The 23,240-nt window shown below is 39.9% G+C and overlaps 2 protein-coding genes across 3 annotated transcripts in view; one reads left to right on the top strand and one right to left on the bottom strand.

Annotated features, from left to right (window-relative positions):
- The window catches only part of LOC146400930 (uncharacterized), a 109,647-nt gene that overhangs the window by 5,969 nt on the left and 80,438 nt on the right, over positions 1–23,240 (bottom strand). The window contains exon 5 of the mRNA XM_084971127.1: positions 21,115–21,167. The gene's annotated coding sequence lies outside the window, so the exon portion shown is untranslated. The remainder of the gene's footprint in view (positions 1–21,114; positions 21,168–23,240) is intronic.
- Positions 1–23,240, top strand: part of LOC146400931 (uncharacterized) — a 165,311-nt gene that overhangs the window by 139,382 nt on the left and 2,689 nt on the right. Inside the window, exons 2-4 of one of the 2 annotated variants that reach the window (XR_014812890.1) lie at positions 6,444–6,577; positions 10,659–10,825; positions 13,811–16,350. Coding sequence is in view for 1 of the 2 variants with exons in the window: in XM_084972835.1 (XP_084828961.1) it covers positions 6,444–6,577; positions 10,659–10,779 (255 nt within the window). In the remaining variant the exon portion in view is untranslated. Of the gene's footprint in view, positions 1–6,443; positions 6,578–10,658; positions 13,237–13,810; positions 16,351–23,240 lie in introns of those variants that run through there. The other variant, XM_084972835.1, reaches the window with a different exon arrangement.

The following is a 23,240-nucleotide window of genomic DNA, read 5'->3' as shown; positions in this document are numbered from 1 at the left end:
ACTGCAATATAAACAAGTAGCAGATTTCCTGTATGGCCTAATGAGACATAAACACAGATAGTAAAAGAGAAATGAACACCAGAACACAGTGTTTGAAAAAAAGTTATGAAACTGGTGACATTCATAGGTCTATTGTTGTGTTGTTTGGGATGACTAGACTTTTCTAGTTAAAAAGGAATGTTGGACTGGTTCAGCCAGAGGCAACTTGGTTTACTGGTGCCATTTTGAAAGTTTGTTTCCGGGAGTTCCCGTCGTGTCTCGGTGGTTAACAAATCTCACTAGGAACCATGAGATTGCGGGTTCGATCCCTGGCCTCACTCAGTGGGTTAAGGATCCGGCGTTGCCATGAGGTGTGGTGTAGGTCGAAGATGCGGCTCGGATCCCACGTTGCTGTGGCTCTGGCGTAGGCCTGTGGCTACAGCTCCGATTCGACCCCTAGCCTGGGAACCTCCATGTGCTGTGGGAGCGGCCCTAGAAAAGACAAAAAGACAAAAAAAAGAAAAAAAGAAAGAGAAAAAAAAAGGAAAGTTTGTTTCCAACTATTGTCCGCAATGTGTCAACTCAGTCTGAGCCAGCCCCATAACCTCTCTCTGTCCTGTGTTATATAGCTCAATGGCATATTTTTTTCTATTGCAAGAATTCATCCGCCATGTGGAAATAAATAATTTTGCATTTGGATCTTTTAAACTATAGACTCTAAGGAAATGAACAGACACAAAACAAGTTTTAAAAAAATAAGGAAATTCTTTTTACATGGTCTTATGGCAAGAGTCTATCTCTGGACATAACTTATCAATCTGATTTTTTGCAAAAAAAAAAAAAATCAATAAAATAAAAATTTAGAAAAACTAACCAAGAAAAGCCTAAATGGATGGAAGAGTTGTACCATGATTTAAAACACAACTTTTCTAGGAGTTCCTGTTGTGGCTCAGCAGCTAATGAACCCGACCAATATCCATGAGGATGTGGGTTCGATCCTTGGCCTCGCTCAGTGGGTTAAGGATCTGGTGTTGCCATGGGCTGTGGTGCAGGTCCCAGACACAGTTTGGATTCCTTATTGCTGTGGCTGTGGTGTAGGCTGGCAGCTACAGCTCTGATTCAACCCCTAGCCTGGGAACCTCCATATGCTGCAGGTATGTCCCTAAAAAGACAAAAGATGAAAAAAAAAAAAAAGAAGAAGAAGAAAAAAACCACTTTTCTGGGTTGAAATAAAAGCAGTCAGTGTTTGGAGTTCCCTGGTGGCTCAGTGGGCTAAGTATCCAATGTCGTCATTGCCATGGCACAGGTTTGATCACTGGCCCCCTGGGAATTTAGGCATGCTATGAGTGCAGCCAAAAAAAAAAAAAAAGAAAGAAAAAAAAAGGCAGTTGTTGAGTTTATGTCACAACAGGGTCAGTGGCATCTCTGGAGCACTGGGACGCAGTGAGTTAAGGATCCAGCATCGCTGCAGCTGTGGTATAGGTCACTATTGTGACTCAGATATGATCCCTGGCTGGGGAACACCATATGCCACTGGGTGGCAAAAAAAAAAAAAAAAAAAAAAAAAAGAGCTCCATCCAGGTGGGCTCCTCTGTCCTGAGGGTCAATGGTAAGATACCTTACAGAGGAAGAGATCCACTGTGTGTGCTTTATCTTCTGAATCTTACAATTTAAAAACATATGATAAAGCCTCTGATAGAACTATGTTAAAATCAACCTGTCCCCAGACCTATCATTTTTGTTACTAGAAGTAGCATTGCAATAATTACTGATAAAACAATTTTGAAAGGTCAAAGAGCCACAGTGGAGGTAACTGTCCATGTTTGAACAGGCCATACTCTTCCAAATTGGTTTTTCTGCTCTGAGGTATAATTTTAAGGGTGAAATTCTTAAATTTATAAAGTATTTATGAAAAACATGTTCTTACATTTTCAACACATATAAAATATTATGGAAACTAGAGGACCTTATTTTTTTCTCTTTTGGCCGCCCTGCAGCATATGGAAGGGGGGCAAATCCAAGCTGCAGTCGCATCCTATGCTATAGCTGCAGAACAGCCAGATCCATAACCCGCTGTAGCGCAGTGCTCCAAGAGGCGCCACTTATCTCACTGCACCACAGTGGGAACTCTGAAACTAGAGGACAGTTTTAAAAAGAACTGAAGAAAGGCTGAGGGATAGACTACCTGGACTTTTTTATTCTTTACTTTTTTTTCCAGACTGGTATCCTTAAAAATACGGTAAGTGGTATTTCTATCATTAATTACACTGATAGTTATACTTATCAGTTTTTAAAATTATTTCAAAACTTAGGACGTTTGCTTCAAAACGATGGATTGAGGCAAATTTGCAGCAATAGGGCGATTTGCTTCAACATTATTTTACCTGCTGTGGAGTGGTCACTAGCACATTGGGAAGAATAAAGGATTTGGGGTCATGCAGACCTGAGCTTGTGTACCGGTTCCTTCCCTCTCTGCTTATGGAAGCCTGGGCTAGTAGCTTAAATTCAGATACTGGCTTTGAACATCACTATTTCTATCTGTAACATGGGAATAAGCAGAATGTTGGGATTTTATGAGAAAAGATATAGTCAGCACCTATCTTTTGATATACACAGGGTTTTGTGTTTTTTTTTAAGTATAGTTGATTTACAGTGGTGCCAATTTCTGCTGTAATGCAGGGGTGTTTTTTTAATTGCCGAAAAAAATATCATCCACTTTGTTATGGAGTCCATAAGAGGTAGTCAATAAATCTGTCAAAATTCTAACACATAAGGATGTAATTTTAAAGTAAAACAAATGTCTCTAAAGCTAATAGTCTCTAACCCAATAGCTTTTAAACATATAAGGATATTATTTTAAGGTAAAAAAAAATTTCTTCCAGAGTGATTTTGAAAAGCTTTCTCTAATACACTAGATTTCTAAGAGAAATGAACACAATGGGTGACTCATATTCTTATAAATGTAGCATATTGTAGTAATGAGGAATTTGGAAATTGATTTAGGAAACTCCTGTACATTTAGGAGAGATACACCTTTCCTTCTTGTCTGAGGTCAACTGTTTCATATTTTATTACCTTTTTCCTGTCAAGACCAAGAGTACATTTTAACCATTAAAAATCATAAAACATCAAATTAGAAAACTATAGTAAAACAACCCTGAATAGTATTAAAGTTTATAACTTGAGTCACTCAGAGGAGTGAGGTTTGGTTTTATAATGTGAAAAAGTAGTATTACCAGGAGCTCCCGTTGTGGCTCAGCGGTTAACAAACCGGACTAGCATCCATGAGGTTGTGGGTTCGATCCTTGGCCTTGCTCAGTGGGTTAAGGATCCGGCATTGCCGTGAGCCGTGGTGTAGGTCGCAGATGCGGCTCGGATCTTGAGTTGCTGTGGCTGTGGTGGAGGCTGGCAGCTGTAGCTCTGATTTGACCCCTAGCCTGGGAACCTCCATATGCCATGGGTGTGGCCCTGAAAAGAAAAAAAATTGGTATTACCAATCCAAAATATTCCAGATTATGAACTATTCATGTATTATAACAATATACTTCAGGCATGAAACTTAATTTTTGAAATTGCACACAAAAATGCGTGTAAACTGAATCCTTACTGCTCTTCCTCCTGACAGATACACATTAATCAACAGGCACCTTCTTCACCAGCAGAGGACTATTCTTCGTGACCTTGTATCTAAGGATTCTTCCCTAGTGGCAGCATCTCCAATGATAGAGATGTTATTTCCTCATTTGGGGCGTGCAACCCTGCAATTTTTCATCCCTAATCAGTATGGAGGGAGGGTGCTGGACAATACCACTTTTCTTAATTCGTTTAAGATCTTTGACTTGTAAGTATATTGGCCTGTGGAAGAAAAAACCCCACCCTTCTCATTCCTCCAGTACATGAATGATGTAATAATAAGCATAATAATCCTGAGAAGGGAAAAAGGAAGAGGAGAAGGAGGAAGGGGTGGCCAAGGGTCAGTCTACCCACTCACTTTCAAGGGTCACCTTGAGGATTAAAATCTCAAAATGTATGCTGCATGGAAATTGCCTTGGACCTATATTTTCTAAATGCAGACGTCTGGGTTCCTCCCCCAGATATTCTGACTCAGCATGTCTGAAGTAGGACCTAGGAATCTGCAGTAAACATGTAAGTCCCCGGGTCTGTAGACAGCCCCTCGAGAAATGCCACTCTATGTTTTAGGAATGCAGAGCGTGTCTTTGGCCAGCTCTCAGAGGCAGTCACTGACAGCTGTCTATGGTTCAGGCTCTGCTCACCTTGTAGCTGCGGACCCATCCGTACCTTGCTATCTTTCCCTATGAGGCAACCATGTAAGGGTGGGTGTGGAGCTGTCAATTCCCTTGCTGCCCACTCTTGTGCCTTTACTCTCTTGTCACAAGATGCTAAGGTACGTGTGCTCTCAGACTTCAATTAAAGCCTGGGGTCTGCTAAGGGAAGCTAATAGATAGGATGTAAAAACAAAGCCATATGGTGTATAAGACACCCAGTAACTCTTTTCCAAGAGAAGAGAACAACCATCAAAATTAACCTTCTTTCCAGGGTACCCTTGTGGACAGACTTCCCCAGATGTCCCAGGACTCTTTTGTAGGGAACATCTACATCTGTCCCATGGGGATTTTGTTGCCCAATGATTCAATCCTCTCCCTTTATCTAGAACTCCTAAAGACACAGTGTCCCCAGAAGAACATTTTTAATTTCTGAAATTGGAGCACAGCAGGTGAGCCTCCTTGGGAGGGGATGGGTGAGGGGGAATAGGGGCTTCCTACAGTGAGACGGTGCATGTCAGCTTTGATATTTCAGGTCTTGGCTACTTAAAAATGTCCCAAAGCTGGAGTTCTTTTTATGGCTCAGTGGTAACGAGCCCGACTAATATCCATGAGAATGCGGGATGGATCCCTGGCCTCACTCAGTGGTTTAAGGATTTGGGGTTGCTGTGAGCTGTGGTGTAAGGTCACAGATGCGACTCGGATCTGGTGTTGCTGTGATTGTGGTGTAGGCTGGCATCTGTAGCTCCAATTTGACCCCTAGCCTGGGAACTTCTGTATGCCACAGGTGCAGCCCTAAAAAGACAAAAAATGTCCCAGAGCAATTTTAGGTAGAGGATGATGAATTTGTCTAGTTATTCCACGCAGTTATTCGTACAAACCACAGACACCACACAGGCTCAAGCACACACATAGCTCACGAAGGTAAAGATGTCAATTTATATAAACATTACAGTCTAGGCTCTAGTTCCAAAGGATGGGAAAAAAATTCCATAAGAAATATGACCTGCACAAGATGAAATCGACAATGAAATCATCCACAAATGAAGCGTCCACAATGAAATCGACACGTGGGGTATTGCCGATTGGGTAGCGCCAATCCTTTCTTTGATTAGGCTTTATTAGGGATGATTAGCATTGGAAGTATGTAAGAAATGGTGCTCATTACCAGCCATCTGCTCACAGAGACTAACATACAGATCCAGTTTATACTTCAGGGCACATTTCTGGGTTTGCTGTGAGTGAAAGAGGTGCAAGATGAAGATTTGTGATCTTATAGAAAGCAGACCCTCAGGGGTTGAAGTCTAGTTAGAGGCGTTTAGTTTATACATCCAGTGCTAGTTATAAACACTTTACATTTCTTTAGTGTCTTAATTTTCATTATTTTGTTATCTTAACATATTTTAATATCAACGTGAAGTAATATTGACCTCTATTTTCAGCCTAGTGCTCTATGAATTTTAACATGTATAAATCTGTGTAATTATCAGCACAATTAGGACACAGGGCAGTTCCATCACCCCAAAGACCTACCTCACGCTGTACCTATGTAGTCACACCCTCCTCCCAACCCAACCCTAGGCACCACTGATCTAGTTTTTATTACAGAGTTTTGTCTTTTTGAAAATACCATTGAAATGGAATGATACAGAATGGACTCTTTTGAGACTGGTTTTTTCACTCAGCATAATGCCTCTGAGATCTATCCAAGCTTTTGAAGGGATAAGTGGTTTGCTTTTTTACTGCTAAATAGTATTCCATTATGGAATACTACAGTGTATCCATTCATCTATAAATGACATTTGGGTCATTTCCACATTTATCTGTGATGAATAGAGTTCATGTGTAGGTTTTTGTTTAAATGAAAGTTTTCATTTCTTTTAGGGAAATACCTGGGAATAGGAGGCTAGGTCCTATTCGAAGCATGTGATTAAATTTATAAGATATTGCCAAATTGTTTGCCAGAACAGTTGCACCATTTTGCATTTTCACCCTTAATGTACAAGACTTCTGTATTCCCCTTGTCAGCTCTAGTATTATCAGCATTCTTTATTTTACCCACTTTAATAGGTATATAGGGGTATCATCACTAGTTTAGTCTGCATTTTCCTAGTCTGTACGTTTGCTTCTGTATTACTTTTGAATACATCTTTCTTTGCAAATCTTGCATTGCCATTTCAGGTTATATCATTCAAGAATGAGCGATGTACTGGGCACAGAAGGAGGACTAGGATACAGTTCTTGCCCTCAGGAAACTCACAACATGGTGGTGGGTACAAATGCCGATCGAGATGGCACACGGATATATATACAATGTAAGTTAAAAGCAAACTTATTAAAAGATGACTACACAACTCCAAAATTTTTCCTATAAAGTTAAAAAATGTTGATTCTTCTCTCTCTTTTCCACATATATGTGTAATTATTATTATTTGCTGATAGTTGAAAATGATGAACAGAGGGAGTTGGGGAGAGAGATGGCTAGAGAAAGAGAAAGGGAGAGAATTCTTTCCCAACTTTAAAATGCACATGGAAATTATTTAATTTTATTTTCATTAGGTTAAAAATTATTTGCAAATAATTTTAGGTAAAACTCTATTGAATATAAAACCTCAACCATTAAAATTGGCTTAGTCTTAAGCCCAAAAGAAATAGACTCACTTTAAAAGATACCAAGCCATGGAGTTCCCATTGCGGTACAGTGGAAACAAATCCCACTAGGGACTACAAGGTTGTGGGTTCAATCCCTGGCCTTGCTCAGTGGGTTACGGATCTGGCATTGCCATGAGCTGTGGTATAGGCTGCAGATGTGGCTTGGATCTGGCATTGCTGTGGCTGCGGTGTAGGCTGGCAGCTGTGACTCTGATTTGACCCCTAGCCTGGGAACCTCCATATGCCATGGGTGCGGCCCTAGAAAGCAAAAAATAAAATAAAAAAAAATAAAAAAAGATACCAAGCCATGGAACCTAATGCCAATCAGTGTCTGAAAGCTGTTCTATTGTATTTAAAAAGAGAAAAATGAAATAATCTAAGCCTGTATTGCTGCCTGCCCATAACCTGGCTGATGAACACTGTGTTAGAATCACCATGAATATATGCGGCAGACCCATTCAGGTATTGCCATGCTCTACCCCAGCTCAGTGCTTACTTTCCCGATGGTGTCCCAGTGGTGACTTCTGTGATATTTCCTCTCTACCTCCCATTCCTTCCTTTCATACCTCCTCTGCCTCTTGCTGTCAATCCTGCCAACTCTGTTGGTCGCTGTCAGCCCTGAACCAGAAATAGGCCCGTGGTCAGGGTTGGCCTCATTAATGCAACTCTCAAGTTTTTGCCCTGGACTCATACTATTGCTCCTTTGTGTCCAGTCCCTATTGGGCCTTACTCTGAAAGCTTTGGGGAAAATATTGGCAATATGGGAAATAACAAGAGGAAAGGAGAAATCTCAGGCCACTATCTATTGTTATAATTTCTTCCCTTCATCCTGTTGATCAACTTGTCAGTCTGGCCCTTAATACTCCTCTTTCTGCATCAAAATACCTAAACTGCCATCAGAACTTCAATCCTGACTCGTTGCAATGCAGTGTTAGTTGTCTGTGGAATGTGCAGTGGTGGATAGTGGTGCCCTGGAGTGGAGGGAAAATATGAGAATTAATGAAAGCAAGAAAGAAAAAATAAGAGGAGGAAAAACCAGTTCTTTCATAATCTTCTGGGATTCATTTCAATTTATATATTTTATCTTATTCCTTGAAACTCTACCTCCATTATTCTCTAGGCTTAGAGACATTACCAGTCCCACATTCACAGCTTATAAACCAGTTACCCCAGCCTTGTTGTTCTAAATTATGTCCCTAGATACCATTTATTGCTATATCCTTAACACCCAGCAGAAGGCCTAGTACATGACTGCTTGATGGACTGTTGAATGAGCCAAGACTTGAAGTATCTGACTTCTTACTTTACCTGTCTAAAATCTAAAAGTTTTTTTTTATACTAATGATGATGAGAATTTAAGCTCCTATTCCCATAAAGGCTAAATAAGATAAAACTAAATGAGGGTCAATCTACCCTCAGTTTAATTTTTCTAGTGTCTTCTTTCATGACTTTTAATCAACATATTCCAGTTATTTGACCTTTCAGTTCTTTCCTTTCTGATAGCTCAGCTTGCCATTTGGTAATACCTTCATTCAACTCTCTTTTTATGTAGATCCTATCATATGACATTGATCCATCATGGTCAGTCATCACTCATTGAGCACCTACTGTTTAGAACTGCACAGCCCAGCAGTAATAAGAATGGCAATAATATCAATTTTATTTATTGAATGTTTACCATGTAATAGCTACTGCACTAAGCACTTCATGTGTGACATCTGATTGAATTCTCACAAAAGTTCTTCACCTATGACCTAAGAAACTAAGAAGGTTTAAATGACTTGCCTCAAGTTATAGAGACAATAATGGTAGGGCAAGAGTTGAATCTCAATCTTTTTGGCTCCAGAGCCTTGAATATAGAATATGTTTAATAATTATTTTGTTTCTTTTTACTGTCACAACTTTTTCTTTATCATTTAAGTTCTATTTTAGTTTAAAATGTAGGTAATATGTTAACATACTTTTCAATTGAGTGTTTTCTTCCTGGGCAAATTTTATTTCAAGAAGCATGTGTACCTAACAAAATTTCAAATTAACACATTTGTGAATGGTCATGCTAACAAAACATCAAGTTATACCCTACATTATCTTTCCAGTTCTTTAAGGAATAGGACTTAACTCTCTAGGCTAAAATTACACATCTATGAAAAAGCTTATGGGTTGTTCTTAGGGTAAAGTTTCTTGGTTAAAACACTATTCCTACTGTTCAGATACACTTTTCATTGATAGTCTCTCTTCTCTTACAGCCAGACTGTGTAATAATTAGAGATTAATTAAACAACCTGTCCAGGAGCATGGAGTAGTTCATGAGAGACCTGAGACAGGCTGGGGCCTGGGGCCTGGGGCCCTTAGCTGACATGGCTGCAGTTGTTTACACCTGGACAAACATCTCTCAAGTGACAGAAATTAAAAAACCCTAGGGGACTAAAAATAACTGTGTGCATGCACAGTTGGGGCAAATTATGGACAATGAGATAGGAAAAAAAAAAAAAAAAAAAAAAGGATCAATGGCCACTTCTGAAAAGCTTACAGCAAATGCAGGGTGTTGGGAGCAAAGTAATACCCCTGCACACAATACCACAAAAAAGAGTGGGCAAAACACCTAAGCTACCCCTGTGGGCTAACTCTTGGACTTGCCCCTACCCTCACCCCACATTAGAAACCAACTTGTCCCCCCCAAGTGAGCAAGCAAGGGACTCTATTGCTTGTTTCCACCACCCCCTTTCCCCACCCCCTACCCCACTGCAGCAGGGGCCATGAATAAAGACTTGGCTGAATTTCTTGCTTGGCCTCTCATCAATTTCTACTAAGAAGGCCAAGAACCCTCCTTAGGGAGAGTAACAGACCCAAGAGTGGACCTCGGGTGTTCCTACATGTGTCCTTGTTTCTAGTTCTGTTCAGGGCATCATCATCATTTCTGTGCCCAGTGGCCTTGCTACCGAGGCTCATGTCGGATACGTTGATTTGTCTTCTCTGAATCACCTCAGAGCCCAGAGATAAAGACCCATTTTTAAATGAGAAATGAACTTACTCATGCCATTGTTCATCTCCATCTTCTTTTGTTGACAAAAACATAATCAGTGTATGTTCTGTGCTTTTCACGGCTCCAAAGAGCACCAAAGTGTGGGGTCAATAAGTGTGTTCAGTATATATGTCCTGCCTACTATTATTTTCTACTTAAAGGATATATTCGGTATGTGTCTCAGCATTTCACAGACTCTCAAAGAGTTTATATTCCTCTGAATATCCCCCTCCACAAAAAGCAGACATTCTTAGAGTAAATGAGAGGGGAGGGGTACTTTTCCATACTTCTTGGAAAGAATAGGTACAATCGCCTGTGAAACATACTTTATCAAACAGCGCTGGACTAAGGTGAAAGCATATTTTGCTTACAGTTAAATTTCTGGTTCAGCGCTTTTTACAAACTAATTCATAATGGAAAACAAATGTGTTTTAAATAGGGAGCAAAGGGGAAGTTCCAAACTCTTCCCCTAATTAAAGAATGGTTATCAAAGATGTGCGGTTTTTCATTGTAAATAAATCCAGAAGATACCTGACTGTGCTGTGTTTGTTTTGCCCTGCATATCTTGGGTGAATTTGTCTGTGACAGATAACAGAAAATTAGATATTTGACTAAAGCGAGATCCTTTTTTTTTTTTTTAACATAATGATAATCATGATCTCTTCTCATTAACATTCTTACAAACATCAAACATACAGTAAGACTCTGTTCCGCTTCATCAGAGTTTTTCTACACAAGGAAAGGTCTTTGAAGTTAATTGGACCCTCCATGTTGAAGCAAGATGAGGGTGAAGGTGGAACGGAGCCCTGGTGTCCCCCATGGAAGCATGATAACCTTCACTGAAGGACCAGACACATTCTAACTGCTGTACAGACGACTCGGCATGCAGGTGAGGCTTGAAGGACAGTGTGTTACAGACACAAAAAGAGCCGTCAGCTGCTGTAGGTAAGTACAACAATCTCAAAGTGGAAAACAGATTTTTTGTTGTGGTTTTTTTCTCTTATGATTCTAATATCACTGAACTTTTGACCTGGAGACATAAACACATCAGAGGAATTTTATTCACATTTAATGTACCAAAGAAATGATACCTGTTAGAACAGTGGTTTAAAGTTATAAATTATTGATCAGCCCTTCTTCCACTTCTAAGTTAAATATGATCACATTTTCCTTTAAAGAAATATTATAGCCTCTGATTACTGGTTTTCTACTTCTTTTGTGCTCTGCTTGCTGAGCAGTAGTTTGCTACACGGCTGGACGCTGCCTTGTGACAAAACAAGACCTGGATGTTTCACTCATTAATTCTTCAGTAATAATTTATTGAGCAACTAGTGTATTCTGAGCACCGGACTAGTCAATAGGAATTCAGTGCAAAACAAAGCTTGTAGCCTAACACCTTGAAGGGAAAGTCGGGTAGTGACCACATTCTTGATTAGAAGTGATAGTGGACTTGTTTTTACTGATAAAAATATGTTTTCTAACGCTTGATTTATTAAGGTCCAAAGTATTTGTATTATTATTATGAATTTATAGGGCTCACTATTCTAAAGAATCTTTCTTTCATTATCTCATTTAATTATTTCAACAACCCTATAAGATAGGTGTCTTTCTTCATTTTTAGCTGCTTCAGAAATGGAAATTTAAAAGGTTAAATGTCTTGCCCAAGGTCAGGTAGTGACTGGAGAGTTCAAACCCAGGTCTGCCTCAGAACTTTAAAAACAATAGGCTAAAAAGGTCTTTAAAATAAGAAGTGTAATTTGCACATATAAGCAGACTCTTACTGCACTGGGGCATGACTCAGAAATGCAGGGGAAAACTCTATTTCGGAATCTCATTTTCCTGTTGACAATCAGGGACCGACACTCGGCAATGAGAAGAGGGACGTAGCGCCAAGGTCGCATTTTCTTTTCTTAAGCGTTTAACGAAGCCTTGCTTTGGCATCCATTTCTTTTTTGAATGTGTTGTGACGGGCGTGGTTTAGAGGAGACGCGGAGCAGAACTGGCCTTAGGCGGAAGCCACAGTGACAGGTGCTTTCCTCGCCAGCATCGCCGCGTGCCCCACCCAGCCCTCTTCCCCAGCAGCTGGGTCGGCCTATCTCCTTCTCCACACTTCGCATGGTCTCAACACTGGCCTGAATCTATTTGGACGTGGGAGCTGCTTTGGACTTGTCTCCAGTTTTCAGCAATTCTGGGTTTTCTGCACCTAAAACTAAAACGTCATGAACCAATTTTCACTTTTAGGGAAGGAGGCTACTTTTCCTCTCCTCCAATCGGATTACTTCCTTGGAGATCCTTCCATTTTAGGCTTATCATAATCTTGTGAATGTCATAAGCAAATATGGGGTTGAAACTTGGTAAATCTAAGGGCTTAGAGGGAAGTGCGCCTCAAATTCTAGAAGAAGTCGAATAGCATGTCTTTATTTGTGCTCCTTTCCACCAAGGTGCTATAGCACCCTTTCTTCTAGAGTTTGGGTCCGTTTTAAACGACTTAACTGAACAGGCTCCTATTACAATCCCCTGTGACATAGCAACTCATCTGACCCATCGATCTTTTATTATTTCACTCAGTGTCTTTCAGAAAATTATAAGGAAGGTAATTAATTTGTTAGAATTTCAGAAATATTTGGTCGGGCCAAAAATGTCTTTATTGTTTTAAATAGGAAATTATGCATCCAGTTATGCAGTTACCTTTCCAAAGAGAATATGTATGGAAGAAAACTGCGATGGGTTTATACTTAAAAAACATTAATTTTAAAAATATAACCAAAATTTCTATCATTTTAAAGGGCATGCTTTTCTCATTGGAAATTTTATAGTTACCATGACAAATAATGAGCCAAAAGAATCACTTTTCTCATAAATTTGTTGGTATTTTCTCTTCCTTTCTTTAGGACAAATTTGAGGATTTTTAAAATTAGATGAACACCTTTTAACTGAAGTAATTTTTCAAAATGGAGTTTAACATCCCTCCTATTAAAAAAAAAAAATCCAACTATGCTTTTTAAAAAAGAAAAAGGCCCAAAGTTATCTTCTCAGGTTTCTCTGCTCTGATGAAATGGTTTAGAAACAAGTGCAGGAGTTCCCTGGCAGCCTAGTGGTTAAGGATCTGGTAGTGTCCCTGATGTGGGTCTATCCATGGCCCTGGAATTTCTGCATGCTGCAGTCTTGGCCAAAATAAGAGGGACATGAGAGAGAGAGAGCATGAAGAGGGTCAAAAAGTTTGTGTAAGCCTAACTCTAGGCCTCCCTCCTACTACCAAAAATTCAGAAGTACGCCCTTCACTATTTGTTAACTACAAAATCAACTCAGAATTGGTATAGTCTATGTTTTCCAACATCACCCCCATTCATCTAGGATCTTCTGAGAAATGCACATTTGTAGGCCCCTCCTAGACCAACTGAGTCAGGAACTCTGGGACTGGGGCCTAGCAACCTGCCCTGTAATAAACACTGGTGATCCTGATAAGGACTTTAAGCCAAGGCACAGGGAGACCATAAAAAATGGTGGCTATTCTCAAAGAACTTAGCATCTAGCTGGAGAAAAATGCTAACTAAGTGGAACAGTCCCTCATGGTTCCAGCACAACTAAATGCTATCCCAGAGTGCATAGAACCATGGATAGAAAGGTCCTGTCTCACTGAGTGATGGGAAAGCTGGGCTTTGACATCAATTTTTGTGGCTGAGACCACTGGCTGTTCACAAAACCCATGCTTCCTTTTTTCCATGGCTCACAGCTTCCATTGCCATTACCTGTGGCCAAAAGACTAATTTTTCTCCATGGAATATGAACCACACTAATGTGTGTTGTTTCTAAGCCATGGCTTTTCAGAAGTGGGTATTTTCTCTCTTTGAGCACTCTCTCTATCCTTCTGCAGGCTGCAAGCAAGTGGAAATACCAAGACTCTAAGAACGGTGGACTGCCAAGATGGAAGAAGTTTGGTTTCCTGATTTATATCATCAGAGACATACCTTGGGAAGTTAACTTCTATGGAGTTTTAGCAATTATACATTTTATTTTATTTTATTATCTTTTCTAGGGCCACACCTGTGGCATATGGAGGTTCCCAGGCTAGGGGTCCAATCGGAGCTGTAGCTGCTGGCCTATGCCACAGCCACAGCAATGTGGGATCTGAGCCGTGTCTGTGACCTACACCACAGCTCACAGCAACGCCGGATCCTTAACCCACTGAGTGAGGCCAGGGATCGCACCTGCAACTTCATGGTTCCTAGTTGGATTTGTTAACCACTGAGCCATGACAGGAGCTCCAACAGTTATACATTTTAAATTTATTTGCATAAAAGCTTAGTCTGCCCTCAAAACATCAAGTTATACCCTACACTTGAGGAGGGGGCTATAGGTGCAGGATATAGTTTTTTTATTATTTTAAAAGTCACATAGCCGGTAGCTGGTTAAGATTTTATTCTGACCTTTAGGCATTTAACCATTATTAGCATTGAGGAAGCTTGGCATCAGCTATCTATGCATAGCATCTAGAGAATCACCATTGTGCTTCTGCAGACAGTGGCTTGCCTATCTGCAGCAACCCCGAGTGCCTAGGTTTGCACCTCAGGTCTCCTTGCTGATGCATATCCTGCTAATGACCCCCTCGTAAACCCCTTGGGGCCATGAGGCTCATCTTCCTCTTATTCTTAAGAGAACATATAATGCTGCGCAAATGACGTGCCTATCTGCACAGGTCCGACATGCCTAGACCAATGCATCATGTCTTCATTCAGCTGACCACATGAATAACTTATGCCTTTAGGTCTTTGCTCTTAAGCTTAAGTCATTTGCCAGCACTGCGACTGTTTTTCAAGCAGGAATATAGAGTAAAGTAAAGCAGGACAAGATGGAATTTTTAGCATAGAAAATAGAAATAGAGAGGCTAAGGAAATATTGTAGAAACATGTCTCCTGACAGTGTTATCAAAAAGTAACGCTGTGAGGTCTGGACCTCACTACCTGGCAAAGAGCCTGCCTAGGTCTTTAGGAAGGGCTCAGTCAACATCTGTTGGATGGGTGAATGGACAGAGGGTGATGGAAACCAGGACTTCAGTGTGAAGGTTCAGCCTTTGCATCCACAGAGCATGTGAAATATTAGCACACGTGAAAGAGCCACCAGATTTTTTGGTTTATCACCATTATAAGCAAAAATGTAAGATTATTTTGGAAATCTGGATACATAATCAGTTTTTCATTTTTGGGATAATTATTTTATGTCAATAAACTCAGATTCTGAGTCTTTAAAATTAAAAAAAAAAAAATTATTTATTTATTTATTTCGCCATGCCCATGGCATGCAGGAGTTCCTGGGCTAGGAATCAAATCTGTGCCATCTGAATCTTTTTAATCTAGTTCTGTTATTGGGGCCTAATACTCCTTAGAGCTCCTTTAATTACACCATGAATGAAGAGAATTTTCATAATCCACTGAAACAGTGTTTCTCTATTGGGGGTAATTTTGCCTCTGAGGGTAACTTTGGCAATGTCTGGAGATATTTTGTGTCATCTCAACTGGGACAGTGCTTTTGGCATCTAGTGGGATGAGGCCAAGGCTGCTGCTGAACATCTTAAAGTGCATAGGACTCACAAAAAGAATGAACTGGCTCAAAATGTCAACAGTGCTGAGGATGAGACACCTGCTTGAAATATATATGTATATTTTTCTTTTACAACCATACCTGCAGCATGCGGAAGTTCCCAGGCTGGGGGTTGAATCAGAGCTGCAGCTGCAGGCCTGCACTATAGCCTGGGTAGCACTGGATCCGAGCTACATTCACAACCTACGCTGCAGCTTGTGGCAACGCCGGATCCTTAACCCACCTAGGGAGGCCAGGGATCAAACCTGCATCCTCACAGTCATTACGTCTGGTTCTTAACCAGCTAAGCCACAAAGGGAACTCCAAGGAAGATATTAATCAAGCATTTATTGGTAAGCACCGTATAATAGATACTGCCATTATTCAGACATCTTCTTGGACTTCAGGGATTCTCACAAACAAGTTGGTTAATAATAGCAAGGACTCAGATCTTAACTACTTTGGGTAGATTTAGCCTTTGTGTAAACCTTCAAATAAGCTGTTCCAAGCTTTGAAGATGCAAGACAGGGGACCTGTGAGGCTCCCCTCATGAGTTGGCAGCCCTGTTGGTGATGTTGTACATAGGCAATGCCAGCCAGATGATTTTACCCTGATCAAGATTTGTATGAACATGACATGTTGTTTATTCTGTTGCCTTTTTGTTCTTCTGATTCATAAACAGCCATAGCAGAGCTGAACAATTATCCCTTCTTGTTGCAGACACAGATGTGCAAATGCATGGAGGCTTTCAATGAGGCCAGTGATGCCAAAACAATTCATATTATACCTCATCTGCTGCATTCTAGGATTCCAGAATACAAAAGTGTGCAAAACACTGTAAGCCTCTATATTTATATTTAAATGGTCTTGGGAGCGGCCCCATGGCATCCTGTATAAGCACACACTGTCAACACTTGGGTTAGAATCATTGAAAATGCTCTCCATAGGCCCAGATTAGAACTTTCTAATGCAACTCCAGTGGATACTGTATCATCAGATAGTGAAAGTTCAAAGGTTTGATCCAAGAAACTTCATTTCTCATATTTCCAGTTCTCCCTTTTCTTAAGCTTTTCAACATTTAATTCTAATAGCTTAAAAAATATTAAGTGCAAGGGCTATACAGTGCAATAGTGTGGAAATACATTTCAGCCTATCATATAAAGTAAGGATCAAACTTTCTACAGAGCCAGATGGTAAATCTATGGCTTTATGGACCATACATGCTCTTTTGAAACTACCTGGCTCTACTCTCAGAGCATGAAAGCATTCACAGAAAATACATTAATAAATGAATGCAACTAGGCTCATTCTTATTTATGGACTCTGATATTCAAGTATATTTATATTCTTTTTCTCATACTATCTTCCATCATGGGCTACTTCAAGAAACCGGATATAGTTCCCTGTGCTGTACAGCAGAACCTCATTGCTTATCCATTCCAAATGTGATAGTTTGTATCCACAAACCCCAAAATCCCAGTCCATTCCACTTCCTCCCCTTCCCCCCTGGCAACCACAAGTCTGTTCTCCATGTCCATGAGTCTGTTTCTGTTCTGTAGGTAGGTTCATTTGCACTATATTTTAGATTTCACACACAAGTGATATCATATGGCATTTGTCTTTTTCTTTCTGACTTACTTCACTTAGTATGAGAATCTCTAGTTGCGTGCACCTTCCTGCAAATGACATTATTGTGTTCCTTTTTTATGGCTGAGTAGTATTCCACATCTTCTTAGTCCTTTCATCTGTCGGTGGACATTTAGATTGTATCCACGTCTTGGCTATTGTGAATAGTGCTCCAGTGAACTTAGGGGTACATATATCTTTTTGAATATTTATGCATCATGTTTTAAGGATTTGATTCATAGTACATCTGCTGTGATTAAACATGATAGTAAATTTTTTCCTAAATCCATTTTACTTAAGTGTAAGTGTTACTCATTATTAGGAATAAGAGGAATCTCAGTGACAATGTTTATTGTACCTAAATCAGGCATATACATGCTAGAGGTTTCAAGGAATAGGTGATACATAATGGGCTGTTCCCTTTCTTCTCTTAAAAAGTCCTGGGAAAGCATCTCAAAGATAACTACCTTGATGAGTATTCATACCTTTGGTCTAAATCAGTTTGCCCCAAAAGGAACCATTGGAATAAGTGAAACTGGTCCTTCCCCCTGTAGATAACCATCTAATGAATGTCATTCCTTCTTCTTCATCTCTGGCTGAATCCTGAAAGTGGCAGTTACTAAGAAGCCAATCCTATCTGATTCCAAAGTTTTTGATACCCACCATACCATTTGAAGTTGTGTCCGTTCCTCCCATGTTTCATCCTCTTGCTACTTCTGCCTGATGGCCCTTGACTCTTGTTCAAGAATAACTCAGATGCAATCTTATCTATGAAATGCTTTGACCATCCTACTCCTGCAGTCTTTTACTGCAGCAATACCATCATAGTGTTTATACCATTTCATGCACTTGGGGCTCTCTATCTGGTTGTAGAAGCTCTCTGAGGATAGAAGTTTTAGATCTTTAGCATCCAGCCTAATGCTAGGTGTATATGTGGTGCAGATATTAAATAATGGACCATCAGACAGCTGGTCTTATTGGCTTTCTCTTATATCATTTTGGATTCTTGCAAGAAAGTAGGTGTCTCCACTGATGCTCATCACCTCCAGTGACTTGCTGTGAACAGCCAAAGTCTTTTCTCTGCTGGAGCCCAGGAAGAACATGGAACACATCCCCTACCCCTCTGACCCACAAGCAGCTCACTCAGGAATGTCCGTACAGAAGAGGCTTAGAGTTAGAAATCTGTTAAGAAAAAGGAAATGGGAAGGGCACCTAGAAAATGTGCTTCTAAGTGACAATTGCTGAGCAGGAACCATATTTTTTATTGTGTGCTTTTTGTAGTGGCTTATGGGGGCTTTCAGAGATGATAGGGAGATGGACTAAAGCTCCTTCAGTCAACTCTACACCACTGCTCTTGCCCTTCAGCCCCTACTGCTTCCACCAGCACAAGACTCTAGGCCGTAAAACAGTTTTGACCTCCATGGCAAGTGAAATCTCAGAAGGAGATGAAAACATAATTGAAACAAAAATCCTTGCCAGAACAATGGCCACTGCCTCCCACTTAACTCATGTCTGAATTCAAGACTGTTGCAAGTACCTATGATTGGTGGAATCTGTGTCACATTTGGAAATCTAGTTCAAGGGATCCTAAAATACAATTAAAAATTTTTGGTCTTTGTAGCTAGAGGACACACTGGAAATTGAAATAGATATCGAGTAGGTCAATCTGCCACATGTGTCATCCTCCTTAGTGAACTTCTCTTACCTCCTAATACTTCCTATTAATTCTTCCATGAAATGTATCACAATTTAAAAACACATGCATGCGTGTGTGTGCATAAAATTTTCCATTTTCTGAGGTTGTGGAGAAAAGGGTAACTCCCTTCACTCTTGGTGGGTATGTAAATCGGTACAACCACTATGGAAAACAGTATGGAGGTACCTCAGGAAACTAAATATAGAACTACCATATGATCCAGCAATCTCACTCCTGGGCATATATCTGGACCAAACTTTCAGTGAAAAAGTACATGCACCCCTATGTTCATCTCGGTGCTATTCATAAGAGCCAAGACATGGAAACAGTCTCGACAGATGAATGGATTAAGAAGCTGTGGAACATGTATACAACGGAATACTACTCAGCCATAAAAAGACGAACTAATGCCATTTGCAGCAATATGGATGGAACTAGAGAGTCTCATACTAAGGGAAATAAACCAGAAAGAAAAAGACGAATACCATACGCTATCACTTATTTGTTGAATCTAAAATTTGGCACAGAAGATCCTATCTACAAAACAGAAACACATCACAGCCAAGGAGAGCAGACTTATGGTTACCAGGGGAGAGGGAGGAAAGAGTGGGATGGATGGGCGGTTTGGGGTTTTGGGGTGCAAACTGTTATATTTGGAAGGCAATGGGGCCCTACTAATACTGTACAACACAGGAAACTGTGTGTGATTGGGTCACTTTGCTGTACAACAGAAATTGAAGAAACATTGTAAATTAACTACACTTCAAAAAAATTTTTTTCATTTCCTTTCATTATATTGTTAAAAAAACAAAAACAAAAACAAAAAACAAACAAACAAAAAACCTGCCCATGAATGGAGGAAATTGCCTTTTCATTAAAGCACTTAGAATGGTGGCTGGCACATGGTAACATCAACAAATATTTTTAGAATGAGAAAAGGTTAAATAAATAAATAAATGTCATTTAAAAAATAATAGTCATTTCATGATACAGATGCTCTGAGGGAGGGTGTCCTCATAGATGCCACCTGCCCTCAGGTGTAGCCCCAGCCTGTAAGAACTTCTGCATTTACAATTTCACCAGCATCTACATCCCTTCCTCTTTCAAAAGGATTCTCTCACTCTTTGGTGGAAGTCTTTGAGAACATGGTAGCATCCAAGGCATTCACTGGATATCGACCAACATTTCACCTGTATTCCATTTTCAAGTTATGTGTGGGAGAAGATCAAGGTTGGAGGGATTGATTCCAGTTCAAGAACAAAAGTGCATATGGCACTCCCATTTCTGCTCCAGTCTTCCCACCAATTGGAGGTGTGGGCATTCTGGATCCTTACTAAGCTGTAGTTAGTAATAGTAATCTTTTACACATAAGCATAACTTATCCTCTTGGTTTACAACATCTTGAAGAAAGAATATTCCTCTACTTAAAGAACCCTGGCCCTCCCCAATAGACTCCATCATTCCTCATATTTGGACTGAAGGGTAGCAGGCTCTTTCTTCCTCTCTTGGAAGACTAGTGACATCAACCAAGAATTACACTGGCTTCTTTGTTTACCAGGGCATGATGATAGTTCTGACTGAATTCTTTTAATACATTCTGGTCAATTTGCGGAGATGGTAAAATTGTGTGGATAGGAGGAATGGAGTGCTGGTCATTTCTTATCAGAACAGCAAGAAGAGAGGTCAGGAGGTAGTTTATCTAGAGTTTGTCCTCTGCAGACTATTGGTGGCCATTGGTCCCTTAGCCCCTGGGACTATGTTTATTCTGCAGTTTTCTGTACAAGAAACAATAAGAGAAGTAAAACTGATGACCAGCCTCATAGCTGCATCAAATGTCAATTGGGCAAGTGAGCTAGTTATTTAGAATCCTCTTTCCTACCCCTCATCACAGCTCTGTCTCATCTCAACATACTAGACAAAGTATGTTCTCTCTTCCCCGGAATCTCTGCTTAGTGTTTAATTAACATTAAACTAATCTTCATAAAACTAATTTATTAATGTGGTCCCACCTTAGGTCATAAGAATAGGAAAAGGGAACCGAAGTACAGCAACGAAGTAAACCACTCAGGAGAAATAAAAAGGCCTAAAGTTTTACAAGTGGGGGGAATGAAACTTTGAAAGATCAAGCCTATCACTCTTGCTTCAGTCTCAGGAGAAACAAAAACAACAATTTGACATTTTCTCCCTAAATTATTGTCAATCTCAGTTTGCAAAGAGGTTCACATGAAAGTGAGTCTACAATTAGGAATTGGAAGGAGGGATCAAGGTGAGCAACTTACCTTCCTCATTGGAATGTGATGCAGAAATGAAGATGGTCATCTGTCCTTAGATCCTGAGTGAGAGAAGGTTATGATAGGTCTAATAAGCATATCTTAAAGAAGAAAAGTTGTTTCACATTTCCAAACAAGCAGAGACTGTTCATTAATCTTTGTTAAAGTAGAGTTGCTGCCCAAAGATACTCACTCTAACTTCATATAAAAGTAGATTGAATGCATGGAAAAGGCTCATGCTCATGGTACATTTTGGTGGGCTCATCATAGGTCTCACTGCCTGAAATACAGCAAGTGAACTATCACTGCCCCACGAGAGGCTGAGGCCCACAGTGCCATTCAGCTCCGTTCTCCTGAAGCAGTCAGAGAGAGCAAAAGGAATGAGAACTCCCAAGACTTAGGCTTTGGTCAAAGTGGGTAGATGTTAAAATAAATGTTGATCTTTGGGGGTTAAAGGGAAACTCGGGAGCTTACTATACAAAACCAGGAAGAGTCCTTAAAGCGTTTAACCTTCTTTTCAGAGTCTAGAAGTCACACATATGAGGCTTTAAGTTTATTCTAAACTCTCCAATCTGTGATGGACAATAATGTGGTTTCTGTTTTTGCTCGCTAGATTGCCTGTCTGTGTTTATTTGTGGGTTGCAGCTAACTGATCACACACCATATCTATTCCATTGCGGTAGACCAGCAGTATTTGCTTTGTTATTTTCCTGGAGGTTGTTTGTAAAGTGTTTCCAGACGTCAAACAAATGGGTTATTCCAAGTACTCTTGTTTTCTAAGCATTGAGAGCACCTCTTCCCATGACTTGGGTTAAAACTTGGATCTGTTGATTTAGGTGGCTGAAGTATTTAGATGGAAGATGGATGGATGGGTAGATAAATTAGAGGAATAGATAGATAGATAGATAGATAGATAGATAGATACATACATACATACATACATACATACAAATGATCTTATTTTTGAAATCATTTGTTTATGAAGTCTTGAGAATTAATTCTGGGGTTCTATATTAGGATAGAATGGGGAAAAGGATAACAAGGACAAAAGAACGTAAAAAGGAGAGAGGCGGAGAACAAGAAATGGAGTGAAAGTCAGTTCAAGTGAGTGACTATAACCTCTGGCAAAAGATCAGACAAACAAGTTCAACCCAAAGTCAATTTAACTTTATTGGACCACACTGTCTCAGGCAATTAGAAAAATATTTGTAAAACATCAGATGAGAAAAAGGAACGTGGAGCCCAATAATGCAAAACAATGTTTATAAGAGAGAAATCATGAAGTGGGAAGAGTAAACACAATTACTCTATCAGCACCTCCTGTTCTTCTAAAGATTACTTAACTTACATGTATGGAACGCCTCCAAACAAACAGCCAAAATAGTTTCTTTCTAGCATATTCTTACCCCCAAAGTAGTGAGTTTTAAGACCTCGCCCACTCCCCCCCCCAAACAAAAAACCCAACCCTGAGGAATCTTCAGCGTTGAGGAATTAGAAATAATTACACACTAGATTCTATGGGATCATGGATTATTTTTAAACCAACTGATAACACCAAGCCAAAAATAAAAATAAAAATGGTCTTTATAATTCCTCTTTGCCCTTGCATTTCATGTTAAGTGAAAAAATAATTGACAACACACACAAATTATAGTCCTAAAGCTGAGGCTGTAATTACAGTTTATTTGGAGAAGAGATTGCACTGAAACTCTTTACCCAAATGGGCTTTCAAGATTCTTCCATAGTTCATGTCAACTTAACTCACCTCAGTATTGGATAGTTTAGTTTGTTTTACCAAGTCTTACAAATTAAGACAGCTAAGTATCTCATGAGGCTGGAAAACATGAAGTGCTGTAATTGTTGCCATCTTATTTATTTATTTTTTTTAAGTTTTAGTGAAGTCTATTTGATTTGCAATGTTGTGATAATTTTTGTGGTACAACAAAGTCATTCAGTTATCCGTGTGCACAATTTGTTGCCATCCTCTGTGATAGCAACACAACACACCTTTATGGTCTGCACCTAACTCATGTCCAAATAAATGGTGGTTCTGCATTTCTGCCTCCTCCACATTCCTCTTCTCCACCAGACCCACCATCTTTCCAGGACAGGCCTTGTTATTGCTTATCCTTTAT

The sequence above is a fragment of the Sus scrofa genome, chromosome 8 (assembly GCF_054392235.1).
Source record: "Sus scrofa isolate SSC_HxYL_T2T_F1_AM1 chromosome 8, Sscrofa_HxYL_maternal_Yorkshire_Landrace_v2.0, whole genome shotgun sequence".
In the NCBI taxonomy this organism is placed as follows: domain Eukaryota; kingdom Metazoa; phylum Chordata; class Mammalia; order Artiodactyla; family Suidae; genus Sus; species Sus scrofa.
This window is presented reverse-complemented; position numbering and strand designations above follow the sequence as displayed.